General features: G+C 37.6%; 1 protein-coding gene across 1 annotated transcript in view; it reads left to right on the top strand.

The window, feature by feature from the left end:
• The window catches only part of ASAH2 (N-acylsphingosine amidohydrolase 2), a 91,574-nt gene that overhangs the window by 36,583 nt on the left and 33,722 nt on the right, over window positions 1-21,269 (top strand). The window contains exons 8-11 of the mRNA XM_037741280.1: window positions 207-284; window positions 15,403-15,523; window positions 18,594-18,719; window positions 20,378-20,464. Coding sequence (XP_037597208.1) covers window positions 207-284; window positions 15,403-15,523; window positions 18,594-18,719; window positions 20,378-20,464 — 412 coding nt within the window. The remainder of the gene's footprint in view (window positions 1-206; window positions 285-15,402; window positions 15,524-18,593; window positions 18,720-20,377; window positions 20,465-21,269) is intronic.

The raw sequence follows: 21,269 nt of genomic DNA, 5'->3' as shown, positions 1-21,269 counted from the left end.
GCCTAGTCCCCCAAACTTTGATCACAATTGCAAACCCTTTCCTTAGCTGAGAAATGAGGTACTGGATGCAGTTCACAGAACTACTGATTGTCAGGTCATCTCACTTACTGAGAGGCATTTTTGTTTTTGTGTCAGCTGCTGTTCATCTTACATGAGGGTCAGGCTCTAACACAGAACTGACTGTGTGTTTCTGTTTTACTGACTAGGTATTCTTCAAATACAGACAAGGAAATGGTAGTCTTGAAAATGGTAGATTTGAACGGAGACGACTTGGGCCTTATCAGGTACTTTATTTTCTTTTTAAAAATAATTCTGTCTGGGTAGGTTTTCTTAATTAAAGAGAGTGGGGAAGGGACTAGAATAGTGCCAGCACACACTGAGAATAAGCTGTGTGGTTGGGAGTCCAGGCTGTGGAGCCCAGATGGACACAACTGGGGTCCATCCATGGGCCTTGTACAGGGTTCTCAGCCTCTCTGGGCTTGTTTCTCCACTTGCAAAACAGAGTTAATACACGGATGATAAGTGAGAGATCTTGGTGAAGAGCTTGGCACAGCATCTAGCATATGATATAAAAACTCAGTAAACATTAATGCTTATCACACTATCAAGATCTCATATGTGGACCTTCCATGATGGTGAACAGTTATCTCCTTTCATTTTTCAAAATGAAAACACAATCTGACCAACTAGGAAGGCAATTATGGGTTTGAGATTATTTACCTGTGTTTCTCTAAAAGGATTAAGTCCATTGCAGGATGGTGCCAAGTAGGGATAAAGCAGAACTGAGAACACCTAAAGGAAGCAAGAGGGAAAATTACAGCTGGGGACAGCTTTTAGAACCATTATCTGGCAGTGACAGCATATAGGAAAACACATAGATTTTGTTTTCTCGAAAATAAGGCATTTGCATTCATATGTGATTTTGGTTACTGCAACTGGCTTGACTCAGGAATTGACTGGTTGGGTGACATAGTGCCAGACTTTTTGACATATGGACTTACCAATGATGCAGACGTGCCCTAGGGAAGTATCAGATAGCCTGGGTGCTACACTCAAATGGCTTGGGTTCACTCGGCTCTTGTTCTTATGAGCGGTGTGGCTTTCGACAAGTTCCGTGACAACTCTGTCTCCCTGTTTTCTTATCCTTAAGCATTTTTGAGCATACCGTGGTATAAAGTATTTAAAATGTTGATAATAATGATTAGAAAGATGATACAGGGTCTGCCAAACAGAATTATAAAACATCTAAGTGAAAGATGCTATGTAAATAAAACTAGCAGTAAAAGTGACAAAGTGATGAAGAAAAACATCAAAAACCACGATTCACAGTTCACACACCGGAGTTGGCCCTAAAACTAGGTGGAAAACAACATGGTAGCAAGTTCCAGTCTTGAGGTAAGATTGACTTGGCTTCAAATCCCAGCCCTCTGCCACTTACTAACCCTGTGGCCTGGACAAAGTAACTTAATCCACTTAAACCTTAACTATCCTCTTTGAAAATGGGAATAATAATACCCCTTAGTGTTGTCTGAAGATTAAATAAGATAATGCATGCAAAACTCTAGTTCTGTGCCTGGCATAGAAGGAAAGTTTAATCATTTTATTTAAAAGGAATAGAGAAAATATTCTACCTCTTCTAAATAATTGCATTATTGGCATATTAGAATGCTTGAAATTCTTAGCATTTGAGTTCCTCTTTTGTGTTAAAAGTGAAGTCACTAAAAGCCCCTTAATAAAATTTGCTGTATGGGCTGACGTAATAGGACTCATGCTTCTATTACAATAAATTCATCTCTTGATTAGCATTTAACTCAACACACTTTCTAAATGTCAAGCATGTAACTGTGTGTGGGGGGGTATGTTGTGATGAATAAGGCATGGTTTCTATCTTTAAGGGTCTCATAGGCTGGTGGGGTGATTGGGGCAGGAGACAGACAAATAGATAGACAAGTAACTATAACATGAATCAGATGACCAACAGTGCTATCACATGGGCATAAATAATGCTATGGGAGTTTGGAGGAGGTAGCCCTGAGGTTTTCTTGAGAGCACTGTGGAAGGCTTCCGAGAAAAAATGACATTTGAGCTGGAGCTTAAAGGAGGCATGGGATTTCTCACGGAGTCATGAGAAACAGAGAGTTGTGAGGCCAGAATGTGAGTGAGGTCAGGGTGTGGGTAAGAGGTAGACTGGAAAGGTAAGACAGTCCAGATTCTAGAGCACTTTAGAGGGTCATTCAATTACAAGAGGGGCAGGATAAGACCACGCATTTCTGCTAGTTACACTGAGTATGCCAAATTTGTTGAGACAAGGAGATAGAGTCACCCTTATAGTTTCTATTTAACTCTTGGCTGAAGGACAAAGACCATTTACAATTCCGTTTTAGTAGTTTTTGAATTTTTTTTTTTTTTCTGAGACAAGCTCTTGCTCTGTTGCCTAGGCTGAGGAACAGTGGTGTGATCATAGCTCACTGCAGCCTCAAATTCCCAGGCTCAAGTGATCCTCCTGCCTCAGCCTCCTAAGTAACTGGGAGTACAGATGCTCACCACCACACCTGGCTAATTTTTAATTTTGGGGGGTAGAAATGGTTTACTATGTTGCCCAGGTTGATCTCAAACTCCTGACCTCAAGTGATCTTCCACCTCAGCCTTCCATAGTGCTTGGATTACAGGTGTGAGCTACTATGCCTGGCCAGGTTTTGAATAATTTAATAACTGGAATAGAAAATTCAAAAATACTATTCTTTTGGCTAAATGTTCTTTTCTTCCTTACATACAATTATGTCATGTATCTGGAAGTCCTTGGGTCAACTGTCAAGGTTATAGCAAAGCTTTTCCATCTGTTGTGCTTAACACCCTGCAGTAACTTTCCATTGTTTCTGTAGCTGCCTTATGTTATCTTGGTTGTAATTGCTCCTGCAATTGCCTCTTGTTGCATAGTGCAATTGCTCTTTGAATATGTTAAAAACGATCCAAAATATAAAGTCAAATCTGGGCTGCTAAGTAACTCACCCACCATATGTAGGTGCCTGCTGTTAGAGAGAATCCCAAGGTGTGAGGAGTTTGGAAGCATAGCAACTCAGAATCACAGAGCATGGAGATCACCTATTCAACCTTCAGCTGAGGAGCAAGGGACTAGGAAGGTGATGTGACCTGCCTAGCATCACAGCCAAGACTGTCTTCTTCACAGTGATAACCATATTCAAGTTCATAATTCATTCCTTCTTACGTTCATTTTTGTTTTCAGTTTTTCATTCAGCAAGTCTGCACTAGGTTCCTACTATAAGCCATGCAATACTTCCAAGTCCTTGGAATGACGTATTCCCTGGCCTTGGAATCAGGAATCCAGCACCTTGGAATCTAGTACCCATGTTTGTGCTACTGGAATGAATCCCTTAAACTCTCTGAGACTCAACTACCATATTTCTCAAATATGGCTGTCATATTTTCTCTCCACACAGAGCTTATTATGGGATACATTGATGAACAAATACAGATGGAGTTGCTGTCCTTATAGACTTCAGTCTACTGAGGGAAACAGAAGGTATACAGATAGGCATGCAACACATGTAAAATTACAACTGGGCTAAGTGCTAAGAAAGGCAGGTGCGTAGACCTATCTTAAAGGAATTTGACCTTGTTAGAGAGATTGGGAAAGGTTTCCCTGAGGGAGTGACAATAGGAGTTGGAAACTGGAGTAGGAATTAACTGGCAAAATGCAGGGATTGGAAAAGAACATTGAACACAAACGGGGAAGTGTTTGAAGAACTGGTAAAAGGTGTGTGTGGCTGGAATCCAGAGGTCAGCAGGGCAGGGTGTTGCAAGACTAAGAGCTAGAGATTAGATGGCAGGACAAAGAATTTGTTTTTTATGCCAAGAGGAATGAAAACTCACTAAAGTATTTCAAGCTAGGGTTGGGAGTCAAGGCTGTCAAAAGGTTGGGAAGAGTGGAGACTCAAGGAATGAAGTAAAATTATGTTCCTGAAAGCGTTCCATGAACCATTAAATCCTCTACAGTTGTGAGGCCATCGTTTGCACCAGCTGCTCTATGTCAGAAAAATCTATATCAGAAAAATATTGCTAACTTTGTGACTTTTTCCCCTTACACAAAAACATGACATGTTTTTTCTCCAGACATGGAGAACATATTTGGAATGTTCTGAATTGTGAATTAAAATATAAGCTGTGTAACATTTACAAAATTCACTGTGGGAGACTCTGCAAGGTACCTCCAAGGGTCTATCGTTCAATAGAGGACAATAAATGGAAGCTTGAGAGTCACTGATGCAGTGAGACATTATGTATATGAAGAAAACATGAAGGAAGAAAGCAAAACAGTTTTCAAATGTCTTCATCAAAAAGAAAGTCACAACTGCAGATAATCTGAGTGACAGCTGTAGTCAGTGGAAGAGCTACTTCTCACACAGCTGCACTTATGAAGGCAGCTCTGAGACAGGTTGGGAGGCTGACTTACTTCTTCAAGGATGGATGCGACAACTGAACAGGTTTTGTCTTGCTTTTCTTCCCTTTGCCTTCCTCTTCAGCCGCATTTTCTTCCTTGAGTTTGCAGCAGTTGCATGGCCTCCTCTTCTTCCTTCTCCTTCTTTTCTTCCTCTTCCTCCTCTCTCCTTTTCTTTCCTTTCCTCCTCCTCCTCTTCTCTCTTCTCCTCTCCTCTCCACTGCCTTCTATTTGTGTATTGTAAATCATTTTATTCTTATAGTCAGTGGTCTTGTAAGGGGATGCTTTAAAGGCATATTTTTAAGCAACAGGGGCAGTGATTTGTGTAAGCTATTTGAATCATTTTTGTACAAAGTTAGAAAAATCCAATTTGTGGTATTATACCAATTTATTCAAATGGTAGTGACTTACAGTTGCAGTATGTATGTAAATCTCTATTATATATGACTATGGCTTCTTTATTTAAAAACTTTTTTTTTTTTACACAAAAATGTTTTGGCTTTAATTGACACAGAATAATTGAATTATTTCTCTGGAATTGTACTGTCTGTTTATTCTCTATGGCTTTATCTATTTCAACTTCATACTCTCCCTTCTGTCCACTTAACCCCATTCAAATTGCAAATGCTGAAACCTCAGTGACTGCCCTCTACCAAACCATTCTTGACTTGATATCTTTTTCATCTTATCTCATCTTTGTCTTCCTAAATGCCTTCTCTATCATTAGCATGAATTCTGATTTATAAAGCGTTCCTCTCTGCTTATTTTCCTTATTGCTTTTATTTAAAAAATAAATAGAGACAGGGTTTTTCTATGTTGCTGACTGGCCTTGAACTCCTGGCCTCAAGGGATCCTCCCACCTTGACCTTTCTGAATGTTGGGAACACAGGCCTGAGCCACTGTGCTTGTCCCCTGCTTTCTGTTTCTATTATCATTCATTGAACCTCTTTGTCTTGTTCTGCTCCATGTTGTGAAGCTCGATGCTCTCTTCCTGCTCTAACTTTACTTTCTGCTCACCTGTATTCTTCTTCAGTGGAGCTTGGCCATGGTTGTGCAGTGAGCTTTCATCCTGGGTCAGGTTCACCCCCTACCTGGTAGGTGAAGGTGCCTATTAAGGACTTTCTAATGACAAAGAGGATGACCGTTGACTGATAACAGAGATTGATCAGCCTTGTGTAGTTTAAATTGTCCCAAGTTTAGAATCCAAAGCCATAAAAAAAAAAAAAAAAAAAAAAAAGAAAAAAAATCAAAAAAAAAAAAAAAAAAAAAAAAAAAAAAAAAAACAACAAATAAAAAAAAAAAAAAAAAAAAAAAAAAAAAAACACAGTTGGCTGGAGATATTGAACTTGATTGTTAGATTTCTGGAAAGTTCTCAACCTGAAGAAAACCTGGAAGATTATTATTTTTTTCTAAGTCTTTTTTCTCATTATAAAAATAGTATGTGCTTACTATAGAAAACTTGAAAAATAAAGTAGAAAGGAAAAAATTAAATTAAAAGTATACTACACCAAATCAATCATGATTAATATTCAGGTACATTTGCTTCTGTTCATTTTTCTATATGGAACATATAATAAGAAATACACATGACTAAAAGGTCATTCAGTAAATGTGAATGCTAACTTGGTTTCACTCACTGTGCACTAGAAGTTTTAAAATACTATGAAAATATTAACAATGGTTATCTCTATGTACTGAGACCATCAAGTATTTGTTTGCTTTTGTAGTGATCCTCTTCTTAGCTAATAATGTTATTTTGTCTTAAAGTCTACAAAGTCTGTGAATATCACTAACCCAGAATTTGTCATGTATATTTTTCAATCATTTTCTTTGAACACTCCTTTGTTCTTNGAAAGTGCTTTATTTAGAGAGAGAGAGAGAGAAACAGGAGAAGAGAGAAAGAAACAGCTAACTCTCACGCTGAGTGAGAGAATCCAGAAAGATGGAATCCAGGAGAGGAAAGCAGCTTCCACACTGAGTGGAAAGGAATAGAGAGAGATGTAGTTTAGGAGGTGAAGACAGGCTTCCATGAGAGAGTGTGGAAGGGGAGTTCTTACATTTTAAGAACTGTGTCTCTTATGAATGTCATATAGCTTTAGTTATTTCTTATGTACTCTGACAATCCTTTTTTTAAGCGAATTTGGTGTATTTTTAGGAACTGTGATTATTATATCTGATCTTTTCTATATCTCCTCACTTTGTGCTATTTGTCTCACCTTTTCAATCCTTCTTTTTCCTGCTCTCTCGCCTCTTACTTTTTTTGGATTGATAGAGATTTAAAAAATCTATATTTAAATGGCAGATTGTAGTTTTCAAAAATGGTTGCTGCAACATAACAATTGCTCTTATTCCGTGTTTTATCCGAAGTGACCTTGCCACTTTCTATGAAAAGGTGGAGATTATTTTCCTAGTACTTGAACTTTGGCTGGTCCTGTGACTGCTTTGATCAATAGAAAAATGCAAAAATCATACTTTGCCAATGCTGGGCATAGTTTGTTTTTTAAAAATAGACTTTATTATTATTTTAATTAATAAATAATATTTTTAAAAGCAGATTTAGGTGTGCAGAAAAATTGAGCAGAAAGTGCAGAGAATTCCCATATGTACCTTATTCTAATACATGCACAGCCTCCTCCACTATCAATACGCTTACCAGAGTGGTACACTCTTTATAACTGATGAACCTACATTGAGACATCATCACCCATAGTTTACCTTAGGGTTCATTCTTGGTGTTGTATCTGGTGATTTAAAAAATCTTCCTTTCATTTATTTTCTAAAATGTCCACAGTAAGAAAAAAAATTAAAAAGTCAAAAAATCATCTGGTGATCCTGAGACTCAAGAGATAGTTTCTATTAAAAGTTTGTTACATAGTCTTTCAGACTTTTTATAAGCATATTTATAGATTTTTTTTTTAAAGTGGGATTTTAATGATGGCTGCATAGTATTCCATGGCATATATGTGCCACATTTTCCCTGTCCAGTCTATCATCGATGGGCATTTGGGTTGGTTCTAGGTCTTTGCTATTGTAAACGGTGCTGCAAAGAACATTTTTGTGCATGTGTCCTTATAGCAGAACGATTTATAATCCTTTGGATATATACCCAGTAATGGGATTGCTGAGTCAAATGGAATGGGGAGAAATATCAGATATAGGTGATGAGGAGGAAGGCAGCACATCACACTGCCATGTGTGTACCTATGCAACAATCTTGCATGTTCTTCACATGTACCCCAAAACCTAAAATGCAATAAAAAAAACCTAAAAAAGTGGGATTTTATTATATTTACAGTTTGTTAACTTTTTTAAATTTGTCAATACCTATGAATATCTTTCAATGCCAGTTAGTATTTTTTAAATCACCATTTAAAAATTGCAGTGTAGTATTCCATTTTATGTATTATAATGTACTCAACTAATCAGCAATCATTTGTTATTTAGGTTTTTACAGTGTTTTACATCATAAAATACATCGTGATAAGCATTTTTTTTTCTTCTTTTTGAGATGGAGTCTTGTTCTGTCACCCAGGATAGGGTGCAGTGGTGTAATCTTTGCTCACTGCAACCTCCGCCTCCTGAATTCAAGCGATTCTGCTGCCTCAGCCTCCTGAGTAGCTGAAATTACAGGCATGCACCACCATGCCTGTCTAATTTTCATAGGTTTTTAGTTGAGACAGGGTTTCACCATGTTCGCCAGGGCTGGTCTCAAACTCCTGACTTCAGGTGATCTGCTTGCTTTGGCCTCCCAAAGTGTTGAGATTACATACATAAGCCACTGAGCCCGGCCTGTGATAAGCATTCTTGAACAGATACATAGTTGCCAACAATTTCCTTAAGCTGAATTCCTAGGAAGGGATTCTTGAGACAAAGAGAATGTTTATATTTTAAAACTTTTCCTATAAATTGCCAAACAGCCCTTTGTTGGTTTATTCTTCTGTTACTCAAACATGAGCAGAATGTTGTTTCTCATAATCTTGCCAACCTTAGTATTACCATGCTTTACAATTGTTGCCAAGTAACAGGCTTAAAAAAGCCAAACCGCTGTTTTTTCCTTTAAATGTCTTCAATTCACAGTTTCGCTCAATTAAAAAACCAATACTCTTATTGGCCATTTCCTGTTTCTTATTGACCACTTACCATGTAAGATGCAAGGATTTTTTAATTTTTTAATTTTATTTTTTTTGACAGAGTTTTGCTCTGTCGCCCACGCTGGAGTGCAGTGGCGTGATCTTGGCTCACTGCAACCTTTGCCTCCTGGAGGTTCAAGTGATTCTCCTTCTTCAGCCTCCTTAGTAGCTGGGATTACAGTTATGCATCATCACACCTGGCTAATTTTTGTATTTTTAGTAGAGACGGGGTTTTGCCATGTTGGCCAGGCTCGTCTCGAACTCCTGCCTCGGCCTCCCAAAGTGCTGGGATTAAAGGTGTGAGCCACTGCACCCAGCCTAGGTGCAAGAATTTTGATTGCTGCAACTTAACAGAATTTACCCTAATTGGGTAATGATATATTTTTCCCAATGTTGTTATTTAGAGGGACTTATTCATTCAGGATTTTCGAAAATAGCAAAAGTATTCCTTGAGAACGTACTTCTCTTCTCTGGAGTGGAGATGGTAGAGTATTCTGCAGGATACTTGTCTCAGGTGTGCCTATAACTTTAGGAGGGCTCTTCAGGCTAGAGCTCATTATCTTTTTAAAACCTGAGCAGTCCAGTCTATATTCTTTGCTTCTGCTGGTTTAAAATTTAGGTTTCCCTTTGGGTAAAATTTTGGGCCCAATAATGCTTCCAGTGTAAGACAACGAAACATGCTTTCCTCTTCTTCTCCAAACAGTTTGCATTGGGGCGGGGTGAGGATGATTGTGATGGAGTGAAAACCAGGGTGGGAAGGTAATTAATGCCAAGGGCCACACAAGGCAGAACATGAAACTCCAGTGACTTAACACATTGAGAACTTATTTTCCACTCATGGAAAGTCTAATGAAGATTACACATGTGTTACTAGTCAGAGCTATTCACAAGTCCCACCTTGCAAATGAGACTGGGAAATAGAAGAGCACATGGGCATTTTGTGAGCACTCCTCACATCTCTGCCACAAGAGGGCAGGCTATCCTCACTGAATCATTTCATGCCCATAGCATATGGGTTGAGTATACATGTGTTGTGAATGTTGAACGCTGTCCCCATATATTTAACATTATATTAATCTTAAGAATTGTGTACATGCTTATGCTTGGAGCTTGGTATCTCTTTCCCTTATCATCATCATCATCATCATCTGGCAGCAGCAGATCAGTATAGCATCACCAACATTCTCATAGTGAACATTTTTTCCATTCTTGGTTTAGTCCAGTCTTTGTACTAAGCTCCTCACATGTATTAGTTATTTTAATTGTCAAATGCAGACACTGCTATTTTCATTATGTTACAGATATGAATATTGAGGTTTAAATTAGGTATTGACTGACTTATTAAGTATCTGGAGTCACATCTGACTCCAGAACTGGTATTTTTAGCTACTGTAAAATAATATTAGCCTCTGCATTAGTTTCCTAGGGAAGCCACTCATTACCAAAGGCTGGGTGGCTTAAAACAACAGAAATTTATTCTCTCACAGGTCAGGAGGCCAGAAGTCCAAATTCAAAGCATTATCAGTGTTGGTTCCTTCTGGAGGCTCTCAGTGGGGAATCTGTTCCACGCATCTCTTTTAGCTTCTAGTAGCTGCCGTCAATCCTTGACTTCATTGGCTTGTAGGCAGATCCCTCCAGTCTGTGCCCCCATCTTAATATCACTGTCTTCTCTATGTCTCTGGGTATCTCTCTGTTCCTTTCCTCTTGTTGTAAGGATGCTAGTCATTGGATTTAGAACCTACATGCAGTCAGTATAATATCACTTGATCTTTACCTTGATTACATCTATAAAACCCGTATTTGCAGGTAAGTCACATTCTGAGGTTCCAGATGAGTATGCATTTTTGAGTGACATTATTCAACCCATTCGGCCTCCTATATTTTATTTACTGAAGAGCTCTCATGTTGCTATGAATCTTCACGAACAAGATTGAATGGATACACACAGTATTCTATTTCCCTATTTGTGGACATTTAGGTCGGGGAGGGCCATGCTAGCATATAGAACCTTTGTCTGAGTGACACAAACGCGTCCTCTTTTCTGGGCTGGCTGAAGTGCCCGGCTCAGTGAGCTGCACGGAGGCTGGATTTAACCCTCACTTACCCCCTTTGCCAGTGTTCTATGTGCAGGACACAACTTGCACACTGGACATGGAGGCCCAGGTCTGAGTGCATGGGACCTGGGGTGGGTTTGTTACTGTTTTAAATACTGAAAGACCTTGGTTTTGCATCTGGCTTTTTTCTTTGTTTCAGTGTAGGGCACACTCAATGTCTGAATTGAAAGAGTTGCTAGAGATCTTTTTCTCCAAATGCCTCCTTACACAGAAGGAAAAATAATTGTAGTGTTCTAAATTATTATGTTGCTTACTGATTCATATAGTTGAAATCTATTATTTTTCAGTCTCACTAATTTTAAAATATTGGTCCAGAAATTTTGACTAACTTTGCTGCAAACTAGGATAATCTCCCCAATTTCTTGACTTTTCACAGTACTTTTAATTATATCATGCTGATTCAAGTAGCACCTTGCTTCCTATTTTACATCTAGCTGTGACATAAGCATTATTAAAAATGCTTATTATCAGGGATGTATTCATCCTTTTATGTCTGTGTTCTAACTTCTGAAACTAACTAAAGCTTTCTTCCTTTCTTTTGAACTTTGCTTTGAAGAATATTTTTTGGCCAGATAAAATAAATTATAAGTACAGTGTTTTAAAATTAAAATGATCACCATTCTCCATATCTTTAAAAATATTCATCCATAACCATAGTACTTTGGTTGCTGTGACAAGTTTGCTGATTTAATAATCCACATTTCAAAGGACAAAGGAGGAAAAATATGACATCTTCAATTCAAATAACGATTTTCTGAACACTTATTTCAATTTTCTAGAGAAAAATTTCGATTTATTTTCTAAGGCTTAAAATAAATGGAATGAAGAAGAAATCAAGCCAGGTGTGGTGGTTCAACCTGTAAAACCAGCACTTTAGGAGGGTGAGGCAGGAGGATCGCTTGAGGTCTGGAGTTGGAGATCAGCCTGGGCAACACAGTGAGACCCCTATCTCTACAAAAAATATAAAGAATTAACTAGGCATAGTGGTGCACATCCGTAGTGCCAGCTACTTGGGAGGCTGAGGTGGGAGGACTACTTGAGTCTGGGAGGTCAAGGCTGAAGTGAGCCATGATTGCACCACTGCACCACAGCTGGGGCAACAGAGGGAGACACTTCTTCAAAAGAAGAAGAAGAAATCATGTCTATATCTAATTAGTAGATTGAAATTCTTAGCACATGCTTTCTCTACAGATACCATTGTGGCCTAAATGTGTAAGGTCCTTGATGGTAGGAAATGCATTTTATTCCTCTTTACATTCCTTGGGGCCTCACACAGTGCCAGTCAACATAGTTCCCAATAAATTCATGTTGATTGAATGGATGATACAACTGCCATCTTTCCTTGTCCATATCCATTCTACTCTGGCCACCCTGACTATCCATTCTCTAAACACAGGGCCCTCCTTCACATCTTAATGCCTTTGCAGATGTTACTTCCTCTGCTAGGAATGCTTCTTCTCTAGTGATTCCTTTGCGTCACTCCTCCTCATCTTTTAAGATCCAACTCAAATGTCACATCTTTTGTGAAGCATTTCTCAAGGCCAAGATGATGCCTTATTCATCTTTATGTTCTTGGTGCTGGCACAGAATCAAAGTTAACCAAACGTGTAGTGAATGAGCAAGTGAATAAAGAGAAGGGACAGAACCAGGATCCCACTGTGGATAAGAGCATACATGCACGCACACACACACACACCTGAATTCATAGCCCTGCTTCTTTGCTTCTTGACTTAACACTGTGTGACCTAGGTCAGATAATGTTACCACTCTGGGACTTAGTTTTCTTAGTTGTAGAATGAAGATAATGATAGTACTTGACTCAAAGAATTGCCGTGAGAATAAAATGAGATCTTGTAGTTGAAGTCCTTTGTCTAACAAGAGCTAGATAATAGTCAATGTCAATAGATATTTGTTGTATGGATTTTATTTGACTGTAATGGAAATATTCAGTGTTGGCTGAAGCTGGCTGACCTCAGCATGATTGTATCAGATGAAAATATTTTGGTTAGGAAGCCAAAATGCCACCACCATGTTTTCTTCCATACTAAAGAGTAAAACTCCAAAAAAGCAAAATCCATGTAACTGGAAAACACTAGTTGATTAGAATTTCCTGATACTTGTGTTCTAAGAGAAAGAGACAAACCACACACATGAAGCTAATAGAAGAAAATTTGTAAATGTAAACATCTTGCAAGTAACTTTGAGGGGATGACTCTATAATATCTTCAGCCTAAATAAATGTTTATTCCTTAGCACAGCGGCAAATAACCATCTCAGGGAGTGAATTCAGCTCACTCATTAGTGATTTGGCTTGACATTGTGTTTTGAAAAATTCTAAATGGATGTCAACATGAAAAAGAAGCTATATACAAATTTTCAAATGCATACTGATTACAGTGATTAATGTAATGGATATCCGTGTAACGTATTCCAGCTTCACTAATTAGCAGGACTCTGTCATTCTGTTTTATCCGTCCCCTCACTTTTTTTTTCCGTTTGGCAAGAGTGTTTGAAAGCAAATATCAGACATTATACATTCTTTTTTTAATATTTAACTTTTATTGTAAGTTCAGGGATACATTTGCAGGTTGGTTACATGGGTAAATGTGTGTCATGGGGCTTCATTGTACAGATTATTTCATCACCCTGGTATTAGGCCTAGTACCCATTAGTTATTTTTCCTAATTTTCTCCCTCCTTCCATACTTCACTCTCCAACAGGCCCCAGTGTGTATTGTTCCTCTCTGTGTGTCCATGTGTTCTCATCGTTCAGTTCCTACCTGTGAGAAGATATGGTATCTGGTTTTCTTTTCCTGTGTTTGTTTGCTAAAAGTGATGGCCTCCAGCTCCATTTATGTTCCTGCAAAGGACATGATCTTGTTCCTTTTATGGCTGCACAGTATTTCATGGTATATATGTACCACATTTCCTTTATCCAGTCTATCATTGATGGGCATTTAGGTTGATTCCATGTCTTTGCTATTGTGGGTAGTGCTGCAGTGAACATAAGTGTACATATGTCTTTAGATACATTTCACTCATAAATATTTCCGTATATATCTCCACCAGATAAAGGCTTTAAAAAATGTAACCTCAATCATTTATTACAACCAACAAAATTAAAGTTAATATCCTAATGTGATCTAATGCCCAATCTGTGTTCAGTTTTCCCTGATTATATCAAAAAGTCTTTTTGTGTTTGTTTAAAATAGCTGTTTTGTTTGAATCAGATCACAAACTACATTTGTTGGCTACTTTCTTAAGTCTCTTAATGTATAGCAGTTCCTGTCCTTTGTTTCCATGCCGTTTACTTTCTGAAGAATTTTAAAGTTGATAAATACATATGAAAACATGGATCTGTGGCTCCTTTTGAAAAAATGAGAAGAGCTGGCAGCACTGGTTTATACTTCTATAAGGCAACTCTTGGCCGGAGCTGGGTAGAGGCTGTGAACTTTAGACACTGCAAATTTTCTACAGTCCATACTAGTCCGTATTGTATCAACCAGCATGACCCATTTGTGTTGCCCGCCTAACGTCAGTGGGCTTTGAGCAGGCCATTTCTGCCCTATGTCTGCTTCTGGTAGGCAATAAAAAAGATGATGCCCGAAAGACGATCTTGAAGTCCTAAATCCTTCCTAGCCATTAAGAAGATGCTTAGTTTTGTGCAATTACATTGCTTAGGTAGGAATGTAAGCTAAAATGTTTAAAGATTTTTCAACAAAGAATTGAATCAATAACAACAAATTTTTTTTTTAATTCTAAGCTAACCTGGCACTTTATGAATTGGCATCTCTCTTTTCTTGAGCATTCCAGTCAATCCGCTTTCCTGCCTTCCACACTGTAAATATCCTTTTCACCTGTGTGGTGGTTTGATCCTACAAAGCCCTCTGGACATGGTGTCACAAGACCCATACTTAAGTCCTGGGTCTCTATGAGCCAGTAGACCTTTATTTGGCTTCTCTAGATCACCTATGCAGAATAGAGGTAAAACAGCCTGTCTCTCAGAGTTGTTGTGAAGTTCAAATAAGGTAACAGATGTGAAATTAGTTTGTAAACTGTATAGCTTTACACTTAAACAAGATATTACTAGGCATAAGGATATACTGAATTATGCATAACATCCTCTTTCATGTTTCTGTGCATTTACTCTGCTGTTTCCTCTCCCTGTAATGCCCTCAAGAATTAATTGTTAGTCATCTGTGTTCCCTAAACACTTTATGCCTGTTTCTTTGTAATGTTTGTCACACTGTGTTAAAGCCATTTGTTTGCATCTGTGTCTTTGATGAGATTCTGAAAGTAAGCCACAGTTTATTCAGTGCTTGGCATGCAGATAACCCTCAGCAAATGTCAGATTGGATAGATTTGAATAATTACTATCTGTGTGCCTATCTTGAAGGACAAAGTCCATGTATATACAGTTCTTTAAGTATGTCATCTCATAACTGACGCATCTAAAGAGGATGCCAATGATGAAATAGTCATGAAAATGGAGTTCTGTATTTTTAATTTATGAAAATGATCAGACTTTGAGTACATGTTTGCATTGCACTTTTAAGCACATGAACAATGAAAGAATCTAGATGTAGAATGTCTATCATTTAAAAATATTTTTTCCTGCTAGAGAAAACTTAAGCTCCCAGTCAGTTCTTGGCCCCAGTTCTCTGGTTCTTCTGATTAACTTAGAGCTTCTTGCTCCTTTACAGCTGGTTTGCTATCCACCCAGTCAGCATGAACAACAGTAACCATCTTGTAAACAGCGACAATGTGGGCTATGCATCTTACCTTCTTGAGCAAGAGAAGAACAAAGGATATCTACCTGGACAGGTGAGAATTTATATAATTGAAGCTTCATCTTGAGTCACTGAGTGTCATCATTCATGCTGCATTCAGAAAAGGTGATTCAAATCTCCAGAATAAAGTGTCATCATCAATCTCACATATTGATATGCTTGGATAGAGAGCATTTACCATCATCTCTAATAGGGAAAGAAAAATTAAAAATGAGTACTAATCCATTTGCTTTTTGTGTTAGGTAGTCCTTATATTCATTGCTTCATAAAGTTATTAGTTGAATAAGGAAGGGCAAGTTCAAGATTTTTGTGATAATAGTAGTTTTTGATTAAGCTGAAAATATGACGAACTGTTGATATTTACTTTTGTTTTTAGAGCTACACAAGTATTAAGCACAATTTTATTTTTATTTTTTTGAGACAGAGTCTCACGCTGTCACCCAGGCTAGAGCGCAGTGGCATGATCTCAGTTCACTGCAACCTCCGCCTCCTGGGTTCAAGTGATTCTTGTGCCTCAGTCTCCTGAGTAGTTGAAATTGCAAGTGCACGCCCCCACACCCAGCTAATTTTTGTATTTTTAGTAGAGATGGGGTTTCGCCATGTTGACCAGGCTGGTCTTAAACTCCTGACCTCAAGTGATCCGCCCACCTTGGCCTCCCAAAGTGCTCCTATTACAGGCATGAGCCACTGCACCAGACCCAAATTCGGAAAACTATATAATAGGATAACAGTCTCAGGCCCTTGCCTAGAATTAATATTTCCTTATAAAGGTATGAACTTCCATTAACATTCAGCCTGATCATTTAGCTCTGTCTTAGTTTGTTTTGTGTTAGCAGAATAACTGAGACTGGATAATTTGTAAAGCAAAAAGATTTATTTTGGCTCATGATTCTGTTGGTTGAAAAGTTTGAGATTGAACAACTGCATCTGGTGAGGGCCTCAGGTTATTTCCAATAAAATAAAAATTTTCTCAGAATATTGTACATGAATATTCACGATAGAAATCAGAAGAGGAGCTAGGATGTGCTAAGAGATCACACGTGAAAGAGGAAACAAGAGAGAAAAACTGAGGGAGCCAGGCTCTTTTTTAACAACCTGCTCTTGGAGGAACTACTGCAATCCATACCCTGGAGAGTAAGAACTCACTCACCTTGTGGGAAGGCATTATTCTATTCATGCGGGATCAGTCTCTTCCCACAAGGCTACAATTCCCAACATTGCCACATTGGAGATCAAATTTCAGCATGAATTTTGGCAGGAATAAATCACATCCAAACCAAAGCAAGCTCCTTTGTTGGCAAAACTTACTTTCTATTTTGTCACTTTAGTCTGATTTTAGGGAAAAGAAGAGAGTTTCCTATTAAATAAATTAACCTTTTAGTATCAAAAAAGACTTATATCTCCAATACTTAGTTATGCCTTTCCTTAAGAAAATTAAAGTGGGAGTAAGGCACAATGCTAGAGCAGTTGAGTTGACCCAGAGGCCTTGCATGACTCTAATTGGGCTGAAGAGCGAGAAAAAAGATACACTGAGGGCAAGTCGAGATGGTGGATGGTGTATTTAGGCTTATTGTGCAACAAGAAAGTCTGCATTTCCTTTTTCTGTTTAAGCCAATATGATATTTATTTTTAAAGGGCAAATGGATCTCTGAGCTCCAGATAAAACACAATAGACTAGATTGACTGGTCAGCATTTTATAATTTGTTGTTACAGTGTTTCTGGTCAAAATATTTCTGTTTGAGGCATAATTTGAAACTGTCCTACTTGAAACAGCTTTGTTGATAATTGGAGTATTTTCAGTAATAGTATGTATACTGACTGCATTGTGAGAATTTATAGGAATAAAAAGTTTTCTCAGAATATATATTTTTTTCTGGAGATATATATGTATATATATTATGCTTTAAGTTCTGGGATACATGTACAGAATGTGCAGGTTTGTTACATAGATATGCATGTGCCATGGTGGTTTGCTGTACCCATCAACCTGTCATCTACATTAGGTATTTTGCCTAATGCTATCCCTCCCCTAGTGCTCTACCCCTTGACAGGCCCAATGTGTGATGTTCCCCTCCCTGTGTCCATGTGTTCTCATTGTTCAACTCCCACTTATGAGTGAGAACATGCAGTGTTTGGTTTTCTGTTCCTGTGTTACTTCACTGAGAATGATGGTTTCCAGCTTCTTCCATGTCCCTTCAAAAAACATGAACTCATCCTTCTTTATGGCTGCATAGTATTCCATGGTGTATATGTGCCACATTTTCTTTATCCAGTCTATCACTGATGGGCATTTTGGTTGGTTCCAAGTCTTTGCTATTGTGAATAGTGCTGCAATAAACATATGTGTGCATGTGTCTTCATAGTAGATTGATTTCTAATCCTTTGGGTATATACTCAGTAATGGGATTGCTGGGTCAAATGGTATTTCTAGTTCTACTTCCTTGAGGAATCACCACACTGTTTTCTACAATGGTTGAACTAACTTCAAGCTATACTACAAGAGTACAGTAACCAAAACAGCATGGTACTGCTACCAAAACAGATATGTAGACCAATGGAACAGAACAGAGGACCCAGAAGTAATGCCGCACATCTATAACCATCTGATCTTTGAAAAACCTGACAAAAACAAGCAATGGGGAAAGGATTTCCTATGTAGTAAATGGTTTTGGGAAAACTGACTAGCCATATACAGAAAACCAAAACTGGACTCCTTCCTTCCACCTTATACAAAAATTAACTCAAAGTGGATTCAAGAGTTAAATGTAAGTCCTAAAACCATAAAAATCCTAGAAGAAAACCTCGGCAATACCATTCAGGACATAGGCATGGGCAAAGGCTTCATGGCTAAAACACTAAAAGCAATGGCAACTAAAGCGAAAATTGACAAATGGGATCTAATTAAACTCAAGAGCTTCTGCACAGCAAAAGACACTATCATCAGAGTGAACAGGCTAACTACAGAATATTTTGTATCCTCTTTTTACTGTCTGCAAATGATTTTGAAGAGTTTACCAGAGTGAATTTAATGTTTGCATTTCTAATGGCAGTCATTATAGGAAATAGTGAAGAATTAAAGGCAACTTGGTATTTCTTTTGGCAGGGACCATTTGTAGCAGCCTTTGCTTCATCAAACCTAGGAGATGTGTCCCCCAACATTCTCGGCCCACATTGTGTCAACACGGGAGAGTCCTGTGATAACCCCAATAATACTTGTCCCATTGGTGGGGTAAGTAAGTATGGCACATGAAATGTTTGTTTTTGCATCTCATATACATTTTATATTTGAATATTTATAATTAATTTACAAATATGTTGCCTTCTAGTATACACTGGCCTAGTTCCCTCTAGCACCTGCTCTTCTCGAAAGCACCTGTCCAAACCCACCAGATCTTAACTGAGTGAAGTTATATTTTTCCATTTGAGTGACTGTTAAAGTTTCGTAAATGATGAGACAATTCAGTAACTGTCAGATATTAACTACCCTTTCCCAAACTTAGACAATGTAAAACATTTTGCTTTGGTGTTTCAAAAGTCACAAGTTTGTACTAAAAACTACCTGCCTGAGACATTTCTCATGGATTGTAAAGTCTATAGAGTTTTTAATATAAGACCAAAATTCCTTTTCCTTTTTTAAAAATTACAAGCACAAAATTGCTGTAAAAATTCGAATAATGTGGAAGCACAGAGAATAGTAACAAGTGAAAGTCACTGTTCACCTCCTTTTCCTCTACACTTTGCTCTTCCTGGAAGTTACTATTCTCATACCTCTTCCTATGTATTTATTTATGCATTTATAAATAACATTTTATTAATTATTTATGGATTTTGAGTTTTGTATCCAGGACTTCAGTTTTCCATTTAATTTTTCTTAGAAACCTTTCAATGACTGTATCCAGATTTGTGTGATATGTTTTAAAGACAGCAAATAAAGCTATATCACCATTTATTTAACTCCTGCAATGTTTATTTAGCTTTGTATTCAACTTTGATGTGAGCAGTAGAGGCTAGTTTGGGGTTCTTATTCTTTGTGTTTTTAGAACATTTTGCTTGTTACAATGCTTTTTTTGTACACAATTTCTGGGATATTTATTCTATCCCAGTCGGCTCTATCCAATGGGGTTAATATCAGTATTAATAAAGATATTTTTTATTGACTTTTTAGAGCTCCCAATATATTAAAGTCTTAGTTTTCTCAAAATGATACTAACTTTTCTCCTAGTTTATCAGTTGCCTTTATGCACATTTAAGATATTTAAGCTGTCCAGTTTAACTAAGCTTGTTCTAGATAACTTTTAGGAGAGTCTGCTCACACCCTCTGACTACAAAATACATCCATCCATATTTCTCTTAGTACTTTTTTGATTCTACTTATAATATTTAAGTGCTTGATGAATCTTAAATTTTTCTGACATAAAAAGTAGGAAATAGGGCCAGATTTATTTATTGATGTTTTTTTCCCCCAGAAGTCCAGTTAGTTGTTCCAGTATAATTTAACTGAGTTTCAATTTAAGATAATCATGAGTAAGAATCTGAGGCAAGAACAAGCAAGTAGAAAGACGTGCAGTCAATGGAAAGATCAGGCTTCAAGTCTTAGCTCAGATATTAGATACTTGGATAATCACCAACACATCCTTTTACCTGTATGAGCCTCAATTTCCTTATTTTTAAAAGAAAGGCTCCAGAATAAATAATTTCTAAAGATATTCACTGTTTTAGTTCCATGTATAATTTTGTTTTTATAGCCTGTACTTTGAGAGACCACCTGAAAAGAAATGCTAGAATGTGGTTTAAAAAATCTGTTTGCTTAGATTCAGTTATAATTCCTCATTCCTTAAAATAATTGCTAACTTAACCAAGAATGCATCCTATCTTATTTTGTCCCAGCCTAGCATGTGCATTGCTAAGGGACCTGGACAGGATATGTTCGACAGCACACAAATTATAGGACGGACAATGTATCAGAGAGCAAAGGTAAGCCATGGGCCTCGCTCCTTTTGTCTTCATTTAAAATTGTCCTTTAAAATCCATTGACATGCCCTATTAAACACTATAGTTTGTTATAAAAATTAAAAAATACAACCTTTGGGAAAAAAAATCCATTGACATGGTTCATTAGGAAGCTAAATATTGTAAAGAAAACAGAAAATGCTCAGGCTGTGGTGGGGCAGTCTGGAAGAGGTCAGCTTGGGAAGTGGCCTTTGCAATCCACACAGGAACCTGTCTGACTGCTCAGGTCTGACTTCTTATAGGAAGTATATTTAAAACCAAGTAATCAGGAAAACATTCTATTTTAGAATGTTTAGAAAGCCAGAGTGCTTGCTCCAGACAGCAGGAAGATAGACTATAAGATTTTCAATTATTGTGGCATCAGATTCAACCAGATTGATTCAAATTCTCAGAAGTCTCTAAGGCCTTTGCTTGCCAAAAGTCACCTTAACTTTTTAATAGCCATCTCTTAACTTTTCCTTTGGTGATAAGCTAGAGCTGAGCCATAGAACTGCAGTTCTTGCAACTTGGATTTAAATCAGTTCCCAGTGTTCTTCAATATGCAAAGATTATCCATCCATTCTTTTCTTTTTAAAAAACTTTTTGATGAAGAGAGAATCTGGTCTCCAGTGAGATTACTGTGAATTGCTCTGACCTTCTCCCCCTCTTAAATTTTAATTCCCATTTTGTCTCCATATTTTGTTTCAGCTTCTATGGAGACAGATTTCTGGGCAAAAAGACAAAAGAAAAGACCTCAAACTGAGATGTCCTTGATATAGTTAAATCTTTT

The sequence above is a fragment of the Cebus imitator genome, unplaced genomic scaffold (assembly GCF_001604975.1).
Source record: "Cebus imitator isolate Cc_AM_T3 unplaced genomic scaffold, Cebus_imitator-1.0 Scaffold97, whole genome shotgun sequence".
Classification (NCBI taxonomy): Eukaryota; Metazoa; Chordata; class Mammalia; order Primates; family Cebidae; genus Cebus; species Cebus imitator.
Note: the sequence above shows the minus strand (reverse complement) of the source record. Positions and strands in the feature narration are given on the sequence as shown.